The sequence below is a fragment of the Brachyistius frenatus genome, unplaced genomic scaffold (genome assembly GCF_029030835.1).
Source record: "Brachyistius frenatus isolate BFR_SWC_R1_liver_20210118 unplaced genomic scaffold, ASM2903083v1 Contig_66, whole genome shotgun sequence".
NCBI classification, from domain to species: Eukaryota; Metazoa; Chordata; class Actinopteri; family Embiotocidae; genus Brachyistius; species Brachyistius frenatus.
Window position 1 is genome coordinate 1,541,485 of NW_027210665.1, and position 22,408 is coordinate 1,563,892.

At 42.6% G+C, this 22,408-nt stretch overlaps 4 protein-coding genes across 7 annotated transcripts; all 4 read left to right on the forward strand.

The window, feature by feature from the left end:
- The first annotated feature begins 637 nt into the window (after positions 1–637).
- LOC138625846 (uncharacterized) lies at positions 638–1,562 on the forward strand. Its single transcript, XM_069707071.1, has 3 exons — positions 638–658; positions 787–950; positions 1,328–1,562. The coding sequence occupies exons 1-3, from the start codon at positions 638–640 to the stop codon at positions 1,560–1,562; spliced, it is 420 nt and encodes a 139-aa protein (XP_069563172.1).
- A 1,120-nt stretch (positions 1,563–2,682) lies between these two features.
- Positions 2,683–7,310, forward strand: kbtbd7 (kelch repeat and BTB (POZ) domain containing 7). The gene has a single exon (XM_069706992.1). The coding sequence runs from the start codon at positions 3,070–3,072 to the stop codon at positions 4,942–4,944; it is 1,875 nt and encodes a 624-aa protein (XP_069563093.1). The 5' UTR covers positions 2,683–3,069; the 3' UTR covers positions 4,945–7,310.
- Positions 7,311–7,893: 583 nt separating this feature from the next.
- Positions 7,894–10,668, forward strand: LOC138625817 (ras-related protein Rab-33B). The gene is made up of 2 exons (XM_069706995.1): positions 7,894–8,189; positions 9,222–10,668. The coding sequence occupies exons 1-2, from the start codon at positions 7,932–7,934 to the stop codon at positions 9,666–9,668; spliced, it is 705 nt and encodes a 234-aa protein (XP_069563096.1). The 5' UTR covers positions 7,894–7,931; the 3' UTR covers positions 9,669–10,668.
- Positions 10,669–11,786: 1,118 nt separating this feature from the next.
- katnal1 (katanin p60 subunit A-like 1) lies at positions 11,787–22,136 on the forward strand. Of its 4 annotated transcripts, none has more exons than XR_011311254.1 (12): positions 11,787–11,890; positions 12,476–12,653; positions 14,401–14,561; positions 15,243–15,411; positions 15,536–15,663; positions 15,771–15,876; positions 17,802–17,960; positions 18,201–18,327; positions 18,598–18,732; positions 18,962–19,088; positions 19,450–19,879; positions 20,736–20,822. XR_011311254.1 is itself a non-coding variant. In XM_069706997.1 (12 exons), coding segments are annotated over exons 2-12 (1,368 nt in total). In that variant the 5' UTR covers positions 11,787–11,890; positions 12,476–12,491; the 3' UTR covers positions 19,678–19,694. The 4 variants fall into 4 exon arrangements, 2 of the variants coding, with proteins under 2 accessions (XP_069563098.1, XP_069563097.1); XR_011311255.1 differs by having other exon boundaries at positions 19,677–19,879; XM_069706997.1 differs by lacking the exon at positions 20,736–20,822 and having other exon boundaries at positions 19,450–19,542; positions 19,677–19,694.
- The last annotated feature ends 272 nt before the right edge of the window (positions 22,137–22,408 follow it).

Consider the following 22,408-nt stretch of genomic DNA (forward strand, 5'->3'; position numbering starts at 1 on the left):
ATTCATTTATAATTTTGACTAAAACAGAGCACTGGTCATCAGTTTATCTAATTTCGGCTTCATGAGGCAAGAAGAAAAGACTGCTTTCTATTGAATTGTCCAAAGAATGTTAAACAGAGGTACGGCAGAGGTAATGGATTCAATTAAACTGCCCTAGTAGAAAAAAAAAAGGTGAAAATGCAAAACATGTAAAGCGACATAAACCCTGCAAATGTATAATTGAATGCTAAAGAGACTACCAATAAGAGCATTTCCTCAGTTTCTTAAAAATACCTGCAGCCACCAATAAAAAATATAATTCCCTCCAACTTTTAGCACATTACATTTGTTTACATGTCAGTGAGGTGGGAGGTTTTTAACCTGACAGTTGTGAGCACCACAAGGGACCCTGCTGGAACTAAAGTGAGTAATGTTTAACAAGTTAGTGTGTTGATGTTGAATCTCCCCAGTAACACTCAAACCACGCTCATTTGTGACATACTGTACGTCTGGGTAGGCGACTAAAATCTCCAACTTCTACTTGGAAATCTGAACTATAAATGCATGTTTTATCTTTTTCAAAAAAATGTTTTAATTACTCTTTAAAACAGGTACTTTAAGAGGGATTTGCACCACAGATCCTTTTGAATTTCTGATAATGCCCAACAAAGCCCAAGAGGTATGTATGCTCTGTTTTTATGTTCACTTTCTTGTATCTCAGATTACAAAAGATACATTAAGTGACACGTTCACTAAAGTTAATCAATAGTTTTAAAATCATTAAGTTAGATTGTTTGATTTTTCTAGGATGCTGTGATCAACCTTAAGACGCTGCAGGAGATTTCCAGGCAGCTGTGTTTTGAGTGGACCGTTTTGGCGTGCGAGCTCGGCTTCAACAGAGCGGAGATCGGGCGGTTCCACAGCAAGTCTACAGAGAAGAGCGTCCGGGCCAGGGCCATGTTGGAAAGCTGGTGTGTGTGAAACTTGATGTTGTGGTAATGTGAAATCACTGCCGATGTGCATTTACTGTATATTATAGCATCATTACTTACATCTTACTTCCCCATGATGCACGCAGCAGTGTTTCTGAGTTATTTTTTTTAGGTTATCAGGTTATCTGTGCAATGTTTCCTTAAATTTAATAGATCATCTCAAACCATTTTATAAATTCAAATGACAGCTTCTATATGAGATATGAGATATGAGTTTTGTAAGCTATTTGTGTTTCTCCGTGGCCTCCTTTCTACACACTCCCTCACTTTGATACAACTCCATTTCATATTATATATATCCCTGAGTCTCTGCTGTTTCCCTGAGAAGCTTCTCAAAGGTCCCTCTTTATTCGCAGGTATGAGAAGTCATGGGACAAGCCTAATAAGACCAAGCTGCTGCGAGACGGACTGGAGCGAGCAGGCAGACATGACCTGGCTGAGAGACTGCACTGTCTCCACTGGGGCCACCAGAAGCTGAGCCAAAGGGTGGAGCTTCCCTCTGCCTTTCCTTTCATCATCACAGTCCACAAGACCATCCACAACCAAGACGCACTTCGCAAAATCAACGACCTTAGCCGTAAATTCACTTAAAGCCGGGTGAAAATGCATATACCTGTGGCTATGCCCATAGTTGCATACTGCGCTGAAAGTAAAAGGACTTGTTGTCACGGAACAAACTAATGACAAGCATGAAACATGGCACTTTTTCTTTTTTTTTTGTCTTGTAAGACATTAAAGCTTTTCAGTAAAGAGGAAAGTATCATTTGAGGGCTCATTTTGAATTCATGCAGCATGCCATTTTGACATAGAATCCTTATCATACTTGTTTTGTCAGGAGGACAGCACAAAACAAAAAGCTATTCCATTTCCAGTGTGTAAACAAGAGAAAGATGAGAGTGGCTGCAAAGTTAACTTTTTTGCATAATCGTCAGAAATCAGTATCTAAATTGTTGTTGATAAATTGAATGATGATAATGATAATAATTGCACTTGGCACAGACACTGGTTTTAAGAAGTGCTATACAAATAGATAAAATATATTATATATTAAATACATAATATTGTATCATAAATAATATATGTTAAAGTATTGCTAATATTATAGACGTCAATAAAAGTTGTATCTAAAAGAATCATATATCTATCAAATGTAAAGTTGTAAAATAACATTTCTTTTTGATAAAATAATAATATTGGCCACTTTAACGGTGTTTTCCGAACGGAGGAACCATAGACGTCTATATTTTTATCTATAAATTTAAAATTTTTAAAATTATGAATCTAAAAATGTCTATATATTTACATAGACATATATATACGTCTATGTATTTCACTGTTACACAGTGGGAGGGATCGATCAATCGACCTATGTGCACAAACCAATCAGAGAGGCGAACCCTTTTCTTTTTTTTTATCAAGGTTGTATGAGCGCGCAGGGGAGTAGAGCGGAAGTCAAGCAGCCTGCCTTCAAAATAAGATATCACATTTTCTAATTTGTGGTTCAAAGGCTTTTTATGGGAGTAGACGTGGTCATTATTATAAAACGTTATTAAAAAACCTTTGAGGACTTGTTGAGCAAGATATGAATAAGGACAAAAAATAAATATATATATTGTGCCACATTTATACATAAATCTGTGCTTTACTTTGTCAACGTCTCCCGGAAATTGTAGTTACAAACCAGGGAAAAATTGACATATTTTTTTTTTTTGCCAACGCTGTGGCTGTCCGTTACACTCAAAACAAAACAAACAAAAAAAAACGTCAACGATGAGAAAATCAATGAAAATACTCGCTGTCGTCAAAGCGTCTCTCCAGGTTTGGCTCGTTGTTATTATCTCTTGAGTTAAAGGCGACATTATGGTGATTTTGGAGAAGCAGAACTGTTGGCTTTCAGGCGCACAGGAGACCGTTCAGCTGTTATAAAAAAAAAAAAAAAAAATGTATGTCTCCACAGCGTGCATTTGATTTTCTTTCACGTGTCAATATCAGCGTTCAAGCCCGTCGTCGTTACCGAGCATGTCAACCGCGTGACGGCGTGCTATTTTAAACCTCGGCCGACGTGAAATAGCAAATATTGCTCGCTGAAGTTGCCGCAATGGCTTCGGCGCTGAGTTGCTTCAGCGGTCCCGAGGTGCTCGAGGACGTGAATCACGCTCGCGGTTTGATGCACGAGCTGAAGCTGCTGTACGACTGCCAGCTGCTCGGAGACGTCACCATCGGAGTGGAGGGCGAAGGGGAGTCACCGGAGCACCGCGGCGACTCGTCGGCCGCAGGTGGCGTTGGCCAACTTTTCCTGTGCAGCCGCAACGTCCTCGCCGCCGCCAGCCCCTACTTCAAGAGCATGTTCACCGGGGGGTTGAACGAGAGCGTGCAGGACAGGGTGGTCATCCGCGGGGTGGACTCGGAGTCGATGTCCGTCATCGTCGACTACTGTTACACGGGCAGGGTGACCATCACGGAGAGCAACGTCCAGAGGCTGTACTCGGCGGCCAACATGCTGCAGCTGGAGTACATCAGGAAAGCCTGTTCCGGGTTCATGACCCGGAGGCTGGACCTCTCCAACTGCGTGGGGATACTGAAGTTCGCCGACACCTACGACAACCCCGAACTGAAGGAGACCGCGCAGGCTTTCATAGCCAGGAACTTCAGCCAGGTGTGCAACGGAGGGGAGCTGTGTGACCTGGACTTGATGCAGTTCAAGGAGTTGCTGTGTCTGGATACTCTGGACGTGGACTGTGAGAAGAAGGTGTGCTCGGCTGCTTTGCAGTGGATCGAGGCAAATGCACCGCAGAAGAAGGAGGAAGCTCTGCAAGCGCTGAAGTGCGTGCGGTGGAACTTGTTTACCGAGAAGGACAAGTGTTACCTGGAGAGCCTCATGGCGAGGCCTGTGATTGAGAAACACCTGGCGTCGTTTTTCAACGGGTCTGCAGAGGACAGCTGCGGCGTGTCTGCGCCTCTGGACGCGCCAAAACACAGGATAGGCGTGAGCGCGAAAGAAATGATTCTCTTCTTTGGGCTTCCCAACGACAACATCATGTGCTGCGACCCGTACTCAGAGGACTTGTATTTCATGGCTCCTCCTTTGGAGGACCTCAGCAGTCAGGATTACAAACGCTCCACCATGGAGTCCTTAATCGCCTGCGCCACGCCTGAAAACAACTTGTACCTGGCCTCCCACCTCTCCAAACACTTCTGGCTGTACAACCCCGTGCTCAACAGCTGGCAGGAGTTGGCAGAGAGGCCGCTGGGGAGGATTCACTCCGGGATGGGCTTCCTCAACGGCCACGTGTACCTCCTGGGAGGAAGAAATCCAGTGACGGACGCCAGGCTGAAGGAGGTGGAGTGCTACAACGTCCAGAGGAACCAGTGGACGTTCGTGGCCCCTCTGCCTCACTCGTTGGGGAAAATGCAGGTGGTGGCACTGAATGACCACCTGTACGTGGTGAACAAAAGGCGGATGCTTTGCTACGACCCCAAGAGGAACCGCTGGCGTCACTGCGGGTCGCTGCGGAGAGACAAGCTTCACAAGGCCTGCGTGTTCCAGGACCAGATCATCTGTGTGTGCGACATCCCCGTGGTGAAAGCCTACAGCCCCACCAGGGGGGAGTGGAAGAGGCTGGGGGACATTCCCATTGACAGCCGAGCTCTAAACTACCAGGTGATCCAGCACAACAGCAAGCTCCTCCTCCTCACTCAGACGCTGCTGCAGCACAACAAGAACAGAGTCCTCATCCATGAATACGACCCGGCCAGGGACACGTGGAAGAACGTCATGGCGGTGTACGTGTCCACCCTGGGGCCCGTGTGCGTTTCGACACGCGTGTACCCGGCGTGCCTGGGCTCTGCGCACAGCTTCTCCACAGAGGAGGACGACGACAGCGGCTCCAGCGCCGACTGGGACTTCGACGGGTTGACCGACGCCGACTCGGACTCTGGCAGCTCCAGCTCTTTCTCAGACGAGAACTGGTAGTGAAATGTGTCAAAGAAAAGTTGAACTTATTTATAATGAAATGGATTTTTACAGGGTGGTTTTGTCTGCGGGGCGGGGGAGGTCACAGTATTAATTCAGTATTAAAGCAGTCATCTACAGTAGAAGCGCAAACTGATCAGAAGTGGAAATGTTTTATTTTGTATCCCTTCACATACAGATGACGATAATGATTTGCAGAAGAAAAGAAAAACCAAAGGTGATTTGGTTAAACCGATTATACACTGACAAATGCCAAGAAATAAGGCCTTCAGCAGGAATACTGACCTGCCAGCATAAAAGACAATATGCTAAGTTTTAGTGTACGCCCATGTTTACACAATAAAAAGCAATAGGTTTACCTGAAGAGTGGACGATCTGTCCTCACAATTTAGCACAATGACAAGGCCGCTGAATGAAGGATACTAAAGAGATGTAGTTTTACACTTCTGTACTTGTGACATAAACTGAGAATGGTCAAAATCACATCAGCCGCATCCTTACTTTTTGACTGAGGGGAGGAAAAAAAAAAAAAAAAACACTTGGTCCCACGTTTCCCATAATGCAGCAGTTCCCAAACCGAGCCTTTGCAGGGTGGATGCACACAAGACCAGAGAGAAAGTTGTCCCACGCAGATGTTACTAATACCACAGTTAATTGCTGCTTAATTGGCTTTACGGTAACTGCTGGAAGTGAAACATGGTTAACGTTGTGCTTGTTCTGCAGCAACAATTCAAATCTCTTTTGTTTCAAGGTGGTTGAATCGGAAGAAGATGCTCTCGAGTTGATATAACCACAGACCTTTTGTGTGTTACGTAACACCCAACGGCGGCAGAAAAAGTTGCCATGGCGCTTTCGTCAGACGCTTCATGAGCACCCTCATTCTTCCCTCTCTTCGTTTCTAAAGCACGCTTTTATTGTCAGACATTTATACACCCTCGGTCGAGACGCTCGGGTGATGTCACTGTAAAACGTATTTTTAGACTTGACAAAGCTCTTCGAGAGCTACAGAAGACCTGACGGCTATATTTAGACTGTCCAACAAAGCCAGATTTACGTGCATATCTGAATCCAATTGTGTGAAGAAAGTCTTAAACGGCCGAAAATCAAATGAGAGGAAAAAAAAAATTTCACAAATGTTTTCAACCACGCTCTACTTCTGGCTGCAATGTCGCTACTATGGCAACCAGTGTGGATCACGTTTGACACCCAAACACACACGGATCTGATCACTTGCAATACCAACTATAATGCTGACAAATCAGACAAGCAAAAATCTGATTTCGACAGTCTGAATATAGCCTTAATTTAAGGCCCGTGGCTTGTAAGTTGACATGTTAAATCAGTGGAGTGCCCCTTTAATGCTTTATCAGTTTTTGCTGTGTTATATATAAAGACAAGTGTGTGACTGAAATATGCTTTTTAGCCTGAATAAATGAGCACAGCTGTATCAGATTGGTGTAAAATCATCATTTTGTATTTTTGGGACGTCAGGCAGCTCAAGTGCCTCGTGTTTATGACTTCAAACACAACTGGTCATAAACAGGGCTTTAAAATGTACTGTCCTCTTTATGATGTTGATGCACGTGGAGATGTCTCATTCACAGCCTATGTTGTGGAAACTACTGTATGAAATCTAGAAGCCAATGTACTGTACGCTGACTCAGGTTTAGGCCTCAGCAAAAGCCCATTTGCCATGATTGACTTTCTTTGAAATGTAGTGGACTTAAGTTGTTTTGGTGACAAATAATACATTTTATGAACTGTATGAGACTATTGAGTGTATATATGTGTTTCTTATGTATTATTTTATTAATTTAATGTTTATGTTGCAATAAGAATTCAAAATTCCCCTTGATTTTGAGAATTTTGATCCTGATGAATTGTTTTATTTGGATTTGATTTGTTTGCATGTTATTATCACCACGCAACCCACGACACTATCAGTTTATTAGCTGTGTTGAAATACAGTGTTTCAAATCTATCTGCTCTCACTAATATAAATGTGTTGGACAAAATATTAGAAACACCTGTCAGCATAATGCAATACCATGAACTACATCCCCAAAATGTCCATACAGTCGAATCAATATCTGTGATGACACTGAACAGTTTAACCTTCATGACAGAAAGATTTTTACAGGATTGTTTTTGTGTTTGTTTTTGCTGGGTGTACCTAATGAACTGGCACATGAGGGTAGTCCTGACTGTATGATGGATCGTTGAAGTGTTGTGTGTGTGCGTGTGTGTTTGTGTATGCGTGAGCGAGTTAAAGGGAGGAGATTATTGCTTGTGGATTATAATAAAGCTGTTTTGGTGTACGTGTCAAAAATAAACAGCGGTCTGATGCAGAACTGCAAATGTGTGTATTTTAGATTGTTATGTTTTATTACCACTACATATGTTGAAACCAAAGGATAGATGAGACGACCTATTATGGTGGACGACAAAAATCCATTTCATCCCCTACCGTGCTTCATATTGTGGTTTATGAAAAAAAAAAAGCTGTCAAAGAAATAGTACCGTATGATAAATAATTGTGTTGATTGACAAGAATTAGTGCATTAATGTAGAATGTGTTTGTATTTGCATTTGTATTAATTTGATAAATATGGTATATTAATATAAATGATTGAAAAAAGAAACAAATAATTAAGATACATTTATAATTAATAAGAAAACGATATTGCCAATATTAGAAGAGGGCAATTTGTTCTGAGGGTTTTTCTCAAATATGCTGTTTTTGTATTGTATTAACTTTCTCAACTCAATCAAGAAAAAAGAAAACGAATTTTGGGGTGTCTCAAATTATGAGCGGGACTGAGGAACTTTCCCAGTAAAATAAGAAAATGCCAACATGTTTTGGAAATTTAGTCAAACCGGGGAGAGAATGAAGTGAATTGCGGTGACGTCTAGCGGTGGCTTTTCCGTGTTCTCGCGATATCTCAACGCCGTAACTATCCCCTATCCAGACCGCGAGAAGATGAGCAATGGCAATAGAAAACAAACCTGGGGAGGAATTTGACACAGTTTTCAGTGGGAATGACTCCTTGGAGCTCTCTTTTCATCACGACTATGACACTACACGCGCTCAGATATTCAAGATAATAGTCATAGGAGATTCAAATGTGGGGAAGACCTGTTTGACTTACCGATTCTGCGGAGGCACTTTCCTGAAAAATCCAGAGGCAACTATCGGGGTTGATTTCAGAGAGAGGACGGTGGTGCTGGATGGAGAGAGTATCAAGGTGAGAGCATGTACGATCTTTTTTTTAATGTGCTGCACGGTGAAGGCTGACATCCGCCTGAAGGTACGGTTCAGAGGTGCCGACAGAGGACGAGCCGGACCTGCAGCCTGTTTTTTTGTTGTTGTTGTTGTTTTTTTTTACAGTGAATGCATGCCGATGGCACCAATACAACAACGCTGGCCTTCGTCTTTTAAAATGAACAACTGCTCGCATAATAGCATGTCCTACCATCTCCCGACGAAATACGTAATATCTTTATGGTGAACATAATAACCAAAGCAAAAGAGCTACGAAGCAGGAGTCTACATCTCTATGGAATTCATAACCCCAACACCTACAATACGATTTAACCTTTTTCAAAGCAACGGTGCTTAAGTTTCCCCACAACGTCAAAATGATCTGTTGTCAGAAAAGTCTGTTTAAGCCAGCTGTGCTCCCCCAAAAGGTCAATTTCAAAGCACGAATTTTTGACTTGTCTAGTTGCATCCCAGTAAACCATGACATCATCAACTCATCCACAAATCGAGCCTGTGACCACGTCTGTGTAACCAAAACCTGATACTCCGTATCTTATTTCTGTGTACTCTTATCTCCATTGTTGTCCAAAAACTATTCAACCACAACAGAGGCAGACGGCTGCCCTGGTTGTGATGGTCCTTCACTGAGAGGATCATGGCCTCTTTCCTCTTGAGTTAATCCCATTTTGGTGGCATAAATACTAAGTAGGTTAAAAAAAAAATTTAAAATGTGGCTATAAACACTCCCTCACAAAATGCACTATTTAATTCTATGCAATTCAGGGCACTCTTTCAAAAATACAACTGCATAAATGGGCCAGTTCTTCAAGATTTGTATCCTCAGAAGGAACAAATAATCTTGGAGCCCCACAGCACCATCAAAACAGGGAAATTGGAAAGCGTTAAAGAGGATTAACGCATTTTTGGTCTTGAGTATTTTCTCCAATGAGACAAATACAGAATTGTTTAACCAGGTGTTCAGTCACATCAATATATTATTCTTTCTATATATCAGTTGCAGATTTGGGACACCGCTGGTCAGGAGCGTTTCCGGAAGAGCATGGTGGAGCACTACTACCGCAGCGTTCATGCTGTCATCTTTGTGTATGACGTGACCAGCCTCTCCTCCTTCGAGAGCATCCCTGAGTGGACTGAGGAGTGCAACCGACACTGTGTGGGGCCCCTGGTGCCCCGCATCATGGTGGGAAACAAGTGTGACCTGAGGTCCTGCCGGGAGGTGCCCACATCCGCTGCGCAATGTCTTGCCGACAGCTACAACTTCCCGCTATTTGAGACTTCAGCCAAGGACCCCACTGAGAAGGAGCATGTCGACGCCATCTTTCTGACTTTAGCTTACAGGCTGAAGAGCCACAAACCTCTGAGACTAAAGCAGCCGAGTGAGACCAACATCAGGCATCTGTGGAACCAGAGAGAGCAAGAAGAAGGAACTTGTCAATGCTAAGGTCATCTACAACCTGTATGGATATCCTCAAAGTGTGCACAAAGGCCGTGGCAGCCTTCAAGAATAGTAATGGTGCTGAGAAAAACAGGAATGGGTAAAGAGCTATTAAGCTCAGAAAGCACTCTTATGTTAAACCGGTAGAAAGGACAAAAGCTTCCTTTGATTTTACAACTTTCCGTGCCTGATGTGAGGCCCAGCTAGTGACGATATAAGTTTGCACAATATTAAATCAACATTTCAATGAAATGCATGAATGGATATGGAAGTATGAAACTTCACGGAAAATCACTTTGAATCAGCAAACAAAGAATTGCAAAGTGTACTTTAGTAGTAAAAGATATGCAGCTTTTGCAGCATTATAATGTATCTACAAATCTTAAACACAGACAGAGAACAATTTAAGTGTGTGTAAAGGGACCAATATGATATGCTGAAACTGTGAAGAAAACTGCAATTTTGTGTGATATTTTAGCTTTTAAAAAATTATAACAGCAGCATGAGATATTGTTGCTGTTATTGAATGTTTTGTTTCAGCTCATTTGCATACTCAGCTCTTTGGAGAGGGCTCGATCAGAACTGGAAACACTAGTGACAAAATGTAGCTGTCTTTTGGGACAAAATGCAAATCCACATATTTCACTTGAAAAGCATGGCTGAATACAAAATCCATTGTCCTTGTAATTGAGGAAAAAAACAAATCACAAATGACTGATAATTATGTTGCATGTGTACAATAATGCAAACACTCTCCGGCAGTATGGAGATTTGTGACAATGTAAACCTGCAAATCAATAAAATGGTAGTTTTGTCTTTATCGAAATGTAAATGTTTAAGCTTTCTAGTGTTGTTCTGTTCTCTGTGTGTGATGTCAGCAGTGGATCTACCTCCTGCCATCTCAGGCAGATGAGTCAACATTGCTCATTCAGGCAACACCTAGCATTTCCTTATGTATTACATTCTGTCATTCAATGGAAGGAAGTTATTGCTTCAGAAAACACAATACAACTGTTATGAATCATCAGATCACTTTTTATTTGTTGAATTCTTGAACCATGTCCAAGCACATACTCTAGTATATACTCTGGTATAGAGTATAGACTATACGTATGTATGTGTATGACTTTTTTTTGAATATTTCGGACGACATAGTATGATTTTTTTTTTTATCATATTACATCACACCTTAGAGGGAGTTATAGATTGCAATGAGCCAAGGTATGTCATGTCCCTCCCCTCTAGTATACTCTAGTATATACTCTATACCAGAGGTAAAACAAATTTCCACAAATTTAAATGTCTTTAAATACACATTAACATGAATCCAACATATTGCAGCGAATGGATAAACGGAGGTATCTTTCAGTCAGAAATGCACACATTCAGCACAGGAGCTCTCTCAAGCTGGGTTCAGTCATCGCGAGACCAGCCTGGACATGTCCCTCCAAGCCTCCTGCACTCCTCCAGTTTAATATAAAACACAATTTTATACAATATATATATAGTAGGTGGTCCCTGCTGCATCTCTCTATCAGTTTGGGGGTCCTCGGCCTGAAAAACGTTGAAGACCCCTGGTATAGAGTATAGAGTATATCGTATGTAGTTTATAGTATATTTGACTTCAACGAGCTTGAAAAGCTGAATATCTATGATTCTATTACAGCCAGGCAAACTATATCTGCTGATGAAGATCATATTCTATAATTGAAAGCTCCAGAAGATCTATGAAAGGAATCTTGTGGTGAAACTTTGCTCAGCTTTACCGCCATGTTTGCAGTATTTGACCTCATTTTAGCGACAACCAGTGGCCAGCTTCGACACAGCTACAGCTCTGGTGATGCGTTAGTGTAAATCTTGTAAAATTCACAATCTTCTGCAATAAAGGCACGTGTTGCCATTTGTTTAGTTTGTAAATGGAACATAGCTAACGATACCGCTCCTAAAGTAGATAAATTATTCTACTGCGTCATGAAAACGAATCTAACAGCGAGACTTTGCTGGAACAATCCCACCTCTCTCACAGCTCTATTTGGTGATGACCTCGATAGACAGAGCTGTGTATTCATATTTACGAGCTTTCAACAGGTACGTAAAAGCAGCGCGGTAACTGAGCTGTCCGTATTCCTCGCGCGGCGTCGGTCCGCGGCCATGGTAACACTTCGCTCAATACCGGACCTCTGAATATAACAACAACAAAAACCCACAAACAAGCGCTTTTTATGCAGGTATGAGAATTATTTTCACCTTTAACATGCAGTTAAAAATGTAACCTAGGTTATCGGTTGGATGTTTGTCTCTACGTGCATATTTAATGCACGCTGTGGGCGGATTAAGTCGCGTTTACGTTATTTATTACCGCGCCAATCGGTTTGTTTTCTGTCTGTGGCCTGTAGCAGCAGGCTAGCAAAACGCTAGCGTCGATAACGTTACACGGTCTCGATAAAGAAAAGAAGCTCATCTTGAACGTGGAGTTATAAATCTGTTTTTTTTGTGTGTGTGTTTTTTTTTTTATATATATAAAAGCCCGTCACAACCAGCTAGTTTAACTAACGTGTGTTACCGGGCGTAGCGGTTTCACGAGAAGTTATCTGACTGACAGCTGAGTCGCACGGAGCTGCACCATCCCTTAATAATAAATTAATCATTAATAATAAATACGTTCAGAGGACTGAATGAAAATGTGAATGAAAACGTTGTGACAAGTCAACATTGGGCATTTCATTGTCACAATGCACCTGCAGTTATTCGTTTCTCTCCCCCTCCTCCCCCCCACCTCCTCCTCCTCCTCCTCCTCCTCCCACCATATTCAGCTCTTTCTTATTCAGCATGAATCTGGCAGAGATATGCGACAACGCCAAGAAGGGTCGTGAGTATGCCTTGCTGGGGAACTACGACTCCTCCGTTGTGTACTACCAAGGCGTCATTCAACAGATCCACAAGCACTGTCAGTCCCTCAGAGACCCTGCACTGAAAGTCAGATGGCTACAGGTGAGTCTCTCACCCCCACATCCCCCCCCCAAAAAAAAAAAAAACAACAACAACCAGTGACCACTTAAACCAGGGGTGTCGAACATATGGCCCGGGGGCCGGATCCGGCCCGCCAGGGGGTCCAGCTCTGCCCGCCCGGGTGACTTTGCTAATTGTGAAAATTACAGAAAGACATGCATTGCATTTCTATGAGAATATGGAGGTTTATGAGTACAAACGTTTTGTAATTTTTTTTTTTTTTTTTTATCATCCAGTAATTGCTTCAGAAACAGTCAATTGACTATTGACGTCAATAGTGTGACGTCAAACGCGTCACAAAGCGAGGGAATCTGCAGAGAGCCCAGGCAGATAAACAGTGGGCTGATGTCTTGAGTTTTTGGTCTTTATGTTTCTAGTTTATCGTAGAAAGACCTTAAAACAGGGTTTATCATCCAAAAACCTTCACCAATGATTTAAACATAGAGAAATGTTGTCGTTATGTATACGTTATTATGCTATGATTTTATTGGTCTGGCAGTATGTGGCCCCTTAACTAAAGTGAGTTTGACACCCCTGACTTAAACAGTGCACAGACACCACATGGGGAATAAGGAGGGGAAATAACAGATATAGCCATGAAAATTGCCCCAGATAATTGCTCCTATATACTAATCATTTTCTTAACGTTTAAGTATGCAATTGAGGATGATTGAATATGCAGTTATTTGCATAAATTTCCAGCACAGAAATCTGAACATTGGATGAAACTCGGTTCAAAAATGTTTCTTCTATTTTGTTGATATATTAGAGTCAAAGGATTTTCAGGGGGTTTAAGGATATCTCTCCGTCGCTCACTAAATTAGACAATACTGTCAGCAGGATGGTTTTTTTTTTTAAATAAAGTGTTACATCAGTTTGTTTTGAATGATATATGGACCTGAAAAGTTTGGTGTATGTAAGCGCTACTGAAGTGGAGCTTTCCGAGTTGAAAATGTGTTGTAATATTACATGCATATTTATCGGAAACCGCGATTTCTATCACGATCTTTTGCTGAAAAAAAGGAAGGAAATTATCATGTTTGGATCTGACAATATTGTGCAGGAGAGAGAGAGCTTTACATCGGACATTTGGACAATTTCCTACCAACGGTCTGAGAAGACATATGAGGCAAAATCTCAAAACTGAACAAGACATGAAAAAACAAGAGGTTAACCTGCCATATTACAACAAGGGACAGCAGTTCAGACAACAGCAGGGATTATATTTTTGGACACAAAAAAAATACAAAAAAATACTAAACCAAAAAAATTATATATCTTTTTTTGGTTTAAGAAGGCTGCCTTTATTGTGTCATTTCTGCTGTGATAAATTAGTTTGAAAAAAACAAAACCCTAATAGTGTCAGGCACGCTGTAATGTTACTGGTATAATTTAAATCAAATTACTGGACTCTCAGCACCCTTTACTCAGTAAATTTAACATGCTTCCATCAGGGCGTGATTGTTTTTTTTACTTCCATATCTATCAAATCTGACCTTGCCTGACACCAGCTGTGGATCTGATAGGGTGGTCCTGTGGTTTCTATGTATTTATTATCCACTGACTGCTGTCTGTAAGCCTAAAATCCTTTCTTGAAACATTAAAGTGATCCTCTAAACCCTGTGTGGTTTTACTGCAGACATCTACACACGTCAACTGTTGTGTTTTCAGTAGGATGCTGTGTGATGCAATGCTGCCACAATACTCTCCTACTTCTGTTTGTAACCAGGTCAGGCAGGAACTGACTGAGGAGTATGAGCAATTGAAAGGCATCGTGGGAACGCTCGAGAGCTTCAAGTCAGAGAAGCCGATTGATATTCTTGCCCCTCAGCCGGAAGACAGACCTGAGGACCCAGCAGTTTGGCCTCCTCCCACTCCTGCAGAACACAGGTGAGTGTGTACGAGTTAAATCTTCCTCGTCTGATCTGATTCCTGTACTTGTATAAATAAAATGTATCCTTAATGACAGATTAGGATTATTGACATTTTTCTTATGACACACTTGAAGCAATCTGATTAAAAAATCATTTCAGTTTCACAATACTCCAAGAAGCAAATCCATTAATTCTTTAAAATAACTGCACATTGCTGACTCGGTGCCAGTTCTTGTTTCATTCATGTGGAATTAAAGACCTGAGAATAATGTGCGCAGAGATTTGAAATACACGCTCTGTGGTCAACTGTAATCCAGATGATTTTTTTTTTTCCTTTCTGAGAGGTAGTTTTGTCAGAACTGATTGTTGAAGATGCTACGCAGAAACTCTGTGGAGCAAAACGGCTCTATAAGGAAGCACTTTGAAGTGCAAAGAGACCAATTTTGCATAATCAGTTTCATCTCTTAACAGCACAATGCGACTTGATGTGTTTTGTTACTGCGAACATATCCAGCTGTACCTCCACAGAGAACTCGAAGAGCTGGTTTAAAATGAATGCCACTCTGTGGGAGCACTTACGCACGATGATATTACCAGAATCAGAAATGATCTTTGATGTTTGTGTCAACAGCTGTGTCCAACTATTATCCGTTTTATAGCCTTATTCCTCAGTGTGTGTCTGTGTGTGTGTCTGTAGGAACCCTGTCGCAGTGAAGCGACCCAACAGTGCGGTGAAGCAGCAGAGGAAGGAGTCCCCTGGCCTGCAGCATCGAGGGGCGGGGCCAGGAGGCAGAGCTCAGGCCAACCCGAAACCGGACCGGCCGGGAATCAGAGATGCCCGAGGCACTAAAGCCAAAGACGATAAGGTCAGACTGCCGTTGTGGATTGGTGGTTAAGTGGACAGATAAATAAATGGGTGAAAAATCTGTACCCAAAAAAACTCCTGATTTTGGTTATATTACTCTTTGTTCCTTCTTTTTTCTTCATCAGGGAAAGAAAGGGTCTGGAGATCCACAGGGGGATGTAGAACAGAAGAAGTTTGATGCAGCAGGACATGACAGCGACCTAGTGGACTCTCTGGAGAGAGATATTGTGTCCCGTAACCCTAACGTACACTGGTAAGGTGGCATACTCCCATTCTTACATCCTCCTCTATATTTTTTTTGCTACCGGTGCAGATTTTCTTTCATCCCGCTGACTGATTTTTTTTTTCTGTGAACTGCAGGGAAGACATTGCTGATCTAGAAGATGCTAAGAAGCTGCTGAGGGAAGCAGTGGTGTTGCCAATGTGGATGCCTGACTTCTTTAAGGGAATTCGTCGTCCTTGGAAGGTATACAAACACACACACATGCACAAATGTGAGAGTACTGTATGTATGTATGTTTTTCTTTCGAGTGCCTTTTAAAAACGAGTGACAAATCAACAGAAAGGTGCTTCAGCCGCGAGCAGCTCGCAGTGTTCTGCACATATTGTCTTGCGGCACACTGTTGTGATTCACACTATCTTAAGTTTCCTGCAGCTTGTTGCACCAACTAAACAAAAGTCCTGGGTGTTAAAATCAACAACATCTGCCATAGTCTGCCATTTGCCACGTTGCCACCATCTCTACTGACTGGCAGCTGGAGTCCCTGCGGTGAAAACATTAGCCATGTTTTGGAGTCTAATATTCCAATTAAAACTGCTATTAAAAGCTCAGACAGAATTACAAACGCTCCATATAAACCCCTCAAATACAATAAACAGGCCCGAACCATCTGAAATTTCAACGTGCTTTTCGTAAACCGAACACAAGAAAAGTTGTACCGATGTAAACGATGAGACTGACAACTTCCTGACTTCGTTCTTTCTGCGCATACAAGTCCAAAAAAAACAAAAAAGAATGAAGCTTTGATCAATTTGAAAAATGCTGGAAAACTTTGAAGATCGCATATTACAAGGATAATCCCGTCAGCTTCCCATTTACAAAAGTGGACATTTTAAGATGTCAGCTCTATGTTGTACCCAGTTTGTTTGGAGCAACATCTTTTTTTTTTTTTTACAAACTCCTAAAATGACTTGGTGTCTGTTTAACATTTCTGAATGACCCATCAGGGAGTTTCCTCTCTCTATCAGCCTCTGTTGAACTTCATCATGTGAGGCCTCCTCCCCTCAGGCCCACCATGCGAGGGTCAATACTTTTAACATTATTTTACAGCCCGCCCAGAGCTTTTTCATTTGGCTGACACGTTTGAATAATCGAGCTCTTCGCTCACTTCAACTCGATACAGCGGCCATTTGTTTCAAATCGCTGAAAGTGCAGTGAAACAAAGAACGAATACGTCCGTTTAGAAAAACAACATTATAAAATAAACGTGTGATTGTTCTATCGGCACGCAGGCGGGCCGGAGGTACGCGTTTGATTAGCGCTAGCGTTTGGTCGGATACGATAGGTCTGCGCAGATCTGTTTTGTCAGTCCGGCACAGCAGGATCCGTGGCTTACTGCAGGTGCTCGTCCTCTACCACCTGTTCCCGCTGAGCTTCTGATGAATCCCATCTGCATGCCGCGTTTTATATTGAAAATCTTGTCTGATCCATCCGACAGGAGATGTGAGGCACGCTAGTCTAAACGGATTCTCAGGCATTAGGGAGTACAAGTTCTTAAAATATTTAATGGATTATGTCACTGATCCTTCCCTTTGTGGTTCATGTAATCTCCATAGCAACAGGCACGAACCAGACAGAGCAGTGGTAGACACCAAGAGTGGTAGTGATAGTGCTGATGCAGAAGAAATCTGCATCAGGGTTGGGCAATTGTATTTAATATCATGGACATTTAAACAAAATATATGGAACTGATGACACAAACAGGCAAAGAGCCGCTGCCTCTACTGACACGAATCTCTCTGAACAGAAGTGATCTTTAGAGGTGCTGGTTGATGGAGTTTATTTACATTTGGACAGGCCACGCTGGCCGTTTTCGCCTGTATTATTGTGCTATCGATCTTCCAACGCTCGCCGAGGAAGCCACTAAGTACACTTCCCAAAATGTTAAAAGACTATTTTAAAGGAACGTGAACTCGAGGGCCACATGCTGATGTAATAGTGCTGCTGACGATGAGGGTAATGACATGAAAACCGATGGAAATAGTTATGGTGTTAATGTAGATGATGACAGTGACCGTCGTTCTCCGACTGCCCGCTAATCGTTTTTTGTATGTCTACAGTTGCTTTGCGTGTCTTAATTCTTTTTAACAGCGTGTAACGTTTCCTCTCAGGGCGTGTTAATGGTCGGCCCGCCGGGGACTGGGAAGACCTTGTTAGCCAAAGCTGTGGCCACAGAATGTGGGACTACTTTCTTCAACGTGTCCTCCTCCACCCTCTCCTCCAAATACAGGGGCGAGTCTGAAAAACTTGTTCGCCTGCTGTTTGAAATGGTGAGTGTACACTTGCTCACTGCCATCAGTGTGTGTGTGTGTGTGTGTGTGTGTGTGTGTGTGTGTGTGTGTGTGTGTGTGTGTGTGTGTGTGTGTGTGTGTGTGTGTGTGTGTGTGTGTGTGTGTGTGTGTGTGTGTGTGTGTGTGTGTGTGTGCAAAAGTAGGCGAACGAGAGTCAAATTGTAAAGCACTTTGTATAAAAGTGACAAAACAACAACGTGTTTTTATAAAATATCTTAGGCCCGATTTTACGCGCCAACAACGATCTTCATAGACGAGATCGACTCCATCTGTGGCAGGAGAGGAACATCTGATGAGCACGAAGCGAGCCGCAGGGTCAAATCAGAACTTCTGATTCAGATGGACGGTCAGTAGGTTCGAGAAATGGGAAGGTGAAACTGTACAGGAGTTGCCCGATAAAGGTCAAAAGCAAACATTGTAGTGTAGTTCCTTTGAGGACAGCTGCGGTCATGGATTTTGTTTATTGACATTGTCAGCTCCCGTTTGTGATGAGAGCTACTCTGTAACTGAATGGGTGTTTAACTACGTTGGCAATTGATCCTAAATAAAATACCGCATGCCACATGAACGGTACAGTAACGCGCATGCTCTGGTTTAATTGTATTTTTGTGAGCAGGTGTGGGGGGCGCTCTGGAGAACGATGACCCCTCAAAGATGGTGATGGTCCTGGCTGCCACAAACTTCCCCTGGGACATCGACGAGGCGCTGCGTCGACGACTCGAGAAGCGGATCTACATCCCCCTGCCCACAGGTGAGCTCTCCAGAGACTCCCGACTGAGAACGCAGCTGCGCACAAAAGCTCCAAGCAGTGAAAATAACGAGTAATTAATATTGATTCACACTGTGGGCTCTGCATCAATAGCGTTTTATTTACTCCTCTAATGTATTTATAGCTCGGGAGTGTCCGTTCCTCCGGAAACTGCTGTTCAGACGTGTCTCGCTGATATCTAATTAATGCGGTTGTGTGTTGTGTTGTGCAGCTGAGGGTCGTGTGGAGCTTCTGAAGATTAACCTGAGGGAGGTGGAGGTGGCTCCTGACGTAGACCTGGACCTGATCGCTGAGAAGATTGAGGGCTATTCTGGAGCCGACATCACCAACGTTTGCAGGTAGGTAGGTTGTGTGTGTGTGTGTGTGTGTGTGTGTGTGTGTGTGTGTGTGTGTGTGTGTGTGTGTGTGTGTGTGTGTGTGTGTGTGTGTGTGTGTGTGTGTGTGTGTGTGCGCGCCCCCGTCGGTCTGTTATCACTTCATCTCCTCCCCTTTGTACTGAGCGCTGCAATGTATTCACTGCTTCAGGGTGTTTTGACTTTAATTTAAAAAAAAAAAAAAAAAGATTAACATCAGCACATTTCACTATTGCGATTTCACCAGTATCGTGTAATACAGGTGAAGAGATGACAAAACCCTCACATGTTCTAACTTTTTCAATTATAAAACTCATCTCCACTTTTTTTTTTTTCTTAATGACAGAGATGTCTGGGATTATTTCCAGCACAGCGTGACACGTGTCAGAGATGTAGAGATATCGAGATGCAGAGAACTGACTCTGAGCCATTCTGACTGGTATGAATTTAACTCCTGTAAACAAACAGGGACAAGCCGTGTTTAGTTTTCCTAACTGGATTTTAATTTGTAAATTAAACTGCTCAGCTACATCGAGATTTAACGGCCAAATGATGTTTGTCATATCAAATCAGATTTCACCCGACGATGTCGCCGCGAGAACACACGGCTCCAGTGTTCTTTTATGTCGACATGAAACCACATTAAATGGCAGCATTGATGGCGCAGGAATCCGATCGGGCTCACATTGCTGTTGGAGCTTGTGAATCCTTCTGTGAAAATACTGAAGCCTTGAATACACTGCAGGCGCGACAGGTGAAGGGCGAGTACAGATGCGGTACGTATAGCTGCTGGAGGTGCGTAAAATCAATTCAAATCACAATGAAGTAAGAGCAACCGTATTTCCATATATTTCGAGCCACATTCAGTTTCAAGTTACAGTTGCATTTTTACATTTCGTCTTTGAGGCTGAATCATTCACGATGTGAAGTTTACGAGTGTGTATAAGAACCGTGATCAGTTTAAAGACGCATTTTCTCGGACACACAGTATGCTGCAGAGATGAAAAGAGACGCTGGAATAGAGGAAGTGCCGTTGAATATTCAAGTAAAAAAAAGCGCATATAGATACATAAACAAATTTGCCTCTTTATTCCTGTAATATGAGTGAACACATTATGGTGCTTATTGTTAATGAGGTGTGTTTATGGGGCTTGGTTTATGTCTGGACTTTATTCATGGTGCTAAAACGCAGGATGTTCAGATTATGCCGGTAATCTCACTATTGAAGAATAGGCGTCAACAGTTTTCTCCGTTTTTCCCGGTCATGAGCCACCATTTGAAAATCAGGACCATTTGCTTTTCTGCATGAAGTATGGGACGGCCTCTTACTTGGCGCATAGTGAGAGCGAACGGAAACGTCCTTGGTGTGGGGGTCCTTTCTACTGAAGCTATGCTGAGAGTGGCAAGTTGTCTCTGCTCATCTCTGACTCACATTCGTTCATTGTCCTTGGATGTGTTTATCATCCACACACAGACTGTAGCCTGCAGGATTCCATCGCAGCCTGATCTTTAACCTTTTTTGTTTTTTTTCTAAGAGTAAACTTCTCGAACTATAGAATTCAAAACAGTAGAACCGCTGTGTTGAGTGCGCGATGAGTAACGGTCCTCCTCCCGTCCGTCCGTGTACATCAGGGACGCGTCGATGATGGCGATGCGTCGTCGAATCCAAGGCCTGAGCCCCGAGGAGATCCGAGCCCTGTCCAAAGACGAGCTGCAGATGCCCGTGACCATGGAGGACTTCACGCTGACGCTCAAGAAGATCTCGAAGTCCGTCTCCGCCACCGACCTGGAAAAATACGAAGGCTGGATGGCTGAGTTCGGGTCAGTATAGAGAATGGTGGCGACTGGATCCAGAGGGACCGGAGCCTTGAAAAGAGGACTGTCGGCTTCGGAAAATGTTGAAGGCCTTGAAGAGGAGGAGTTGAGTGAACTCTAGTATGTGAACCAGGCGAGCACATCGGGCATCAAGATCATACAGGAGGCTCAAGTTCACTTCAGAAGACTGGTGCCTTTGAGAGAGCGTCATGAAAACTTTCAGTGGCTCCACTCCTGTCCTTTCACATATTCTCCCCCTGCTTTTGTTGTTGTTGTTGTTGTTGTTATTGTTGTTGTTGACACAACTGCACTTGTAGAGATGATGATCATCCAGCTGCTGACTGACTTAAGTGACCTGAGGAAGACCAGGGTGAACTTCCCTCACACACACTTCTCTTGTTCTTTTAAAACGTAGCCTCACACACACACAGGTCGGGAATGCACCGTAGTTTTACATACATGTCAGACCTCTTGCAAGAACTGGTTTGTATTCATATCATATATTTTTTTCCTTCTTACTTTGTAGCTTGTTTTAATGAGGTAGTTGAGCAGTAGTGAGATTTGATTAATTAGATAATCAGCCCCCCCCCTTTAACAACGCTCTAAAACGGTTCCTATTCTGCTCTGTTAGCTGTTTTCCGTCAAAAAAGTTGTCCGTACTTAATAAAGCGGCTGGCGATGTTATTTAGGCAGACACGGAGGCGGCTCTGCATAAAGATCAACGAGGCAGCTGTGGGCGAGATTGTTTCAAGTCTGCCAAGTGTGATGCTGACAGGGAGAATTTTTTTATTATTTTTTTTTTTTATTATTATTTAGCATTAAGTTTCTGTTGAACGGTTTAACCGCAAATTCGCTCAGATGAAGGTATTTCAATTCAGACTCGCTGCATGTTATCGTACGAAGACAATTTCTCTTAAATCATACACTTGTGAGCAAATCTGTTCTTGCATGAGGATCTTTGTCTTGACAAATTCTGTTCGAGCACTTTCAGTGTATTTTCCCGAAGAGCCTGTGTATTTACTGCTGACTGAAAACACTTGAAATGAACAGTGTCTGTGTTGACTGTGTGTTTGTGTTTCTTTGTTGGTTTTAATATTTGTTTTCACTTTTAGTTCTGTTGAGACGAACAAACGTAGACGACCTAAAAGACCGAGGCCACTCGACCTGTGGATATATTTTTTTTTTCTATTAAAAGAGACATTTAATTCTCACCTAAAACCTCGCCTACTTTATTTTCTGGAATCGATCCAACCGCGTCAGGTTACGTGTCACATTAAAGCGGATTGCAGACGTGAAACTTTCACTGTAAATGACGTCTTGCGGCTTTCTAATAATAAATGATTAAAAAAAATGTTTTTAAAAACGAGTCAAGAAGCACACCACAGTGCCCCAACGATTCAAAAGTAGCTTTGTCTGTATATTTGGAGAGGTTTGTACATCAGTCTGCTGTGTCCTCCATGACTGCACGTAGTACAGTTTTGTCAGAACAC

Bases quoted from the DNA above. Each gene is read 5' to 3' on its own strand.
- LOC138625817 (XM_069706995.1), top strand. From the start codon at position 7,932: ATGGCAATAGAAAACAAACCTGGGGAGGAATTTGACACAGTTTTCAGT. The intron at 8,190-9,221 runs GTGAGAGCATGT...TCTATATATCAG, and splicing joins TGGATGGAGAGAGTATCAAG to TTGCAGATTTGGGACACCGC.
- LOC138625846 (XM_069707071.1), top strand. From the start codon at position 638: ATGCCCAACAAAGCCCAAGAG. The intron at 659-786 runs GTATGTATGCTC...TGATTTTTCTAG, and splicing joins TGCCCAACAAAGCCCAAGAG to GATGCTGTGATCAACCTTAA. The intron at 951-1,327 runs GTGTGTGTGAAA...CTTTATTCGCAG, and splicing joins AGGGCCATGTTGGAAAGCTG to GTATGAGAAGTCATGGGACA.
- katnal1 (XM_069706996.1), top strand. From the start codon at position 12,492: ATGAATCTGGCAGAGATATGCGACAACGCCAAGAAGGGTCGTGAGTAT. The intron at 12,654-14,400 runs GTGAGTCTCTCA...GTTTGTAACCAG, and splicing joins TGAAAGTCAGATGGCTACAG to GTCAGGCAGGAACTGACTGA. The intron at 15,664-15,770 runs GTAAGGTGGCAT...TGTGAACTGCAG, and splicing joins CGTAACCCTAACGTACACTG to GGAAGACATTGCTGATCTAG.
- kbtbd7 (XM_069706992.1), top strand. From the start codon at position 3,070: ATGGCTTCGGCGCTGAGTTGCTTCAGCGGTCCCGAGGTGCTCGAGGAC.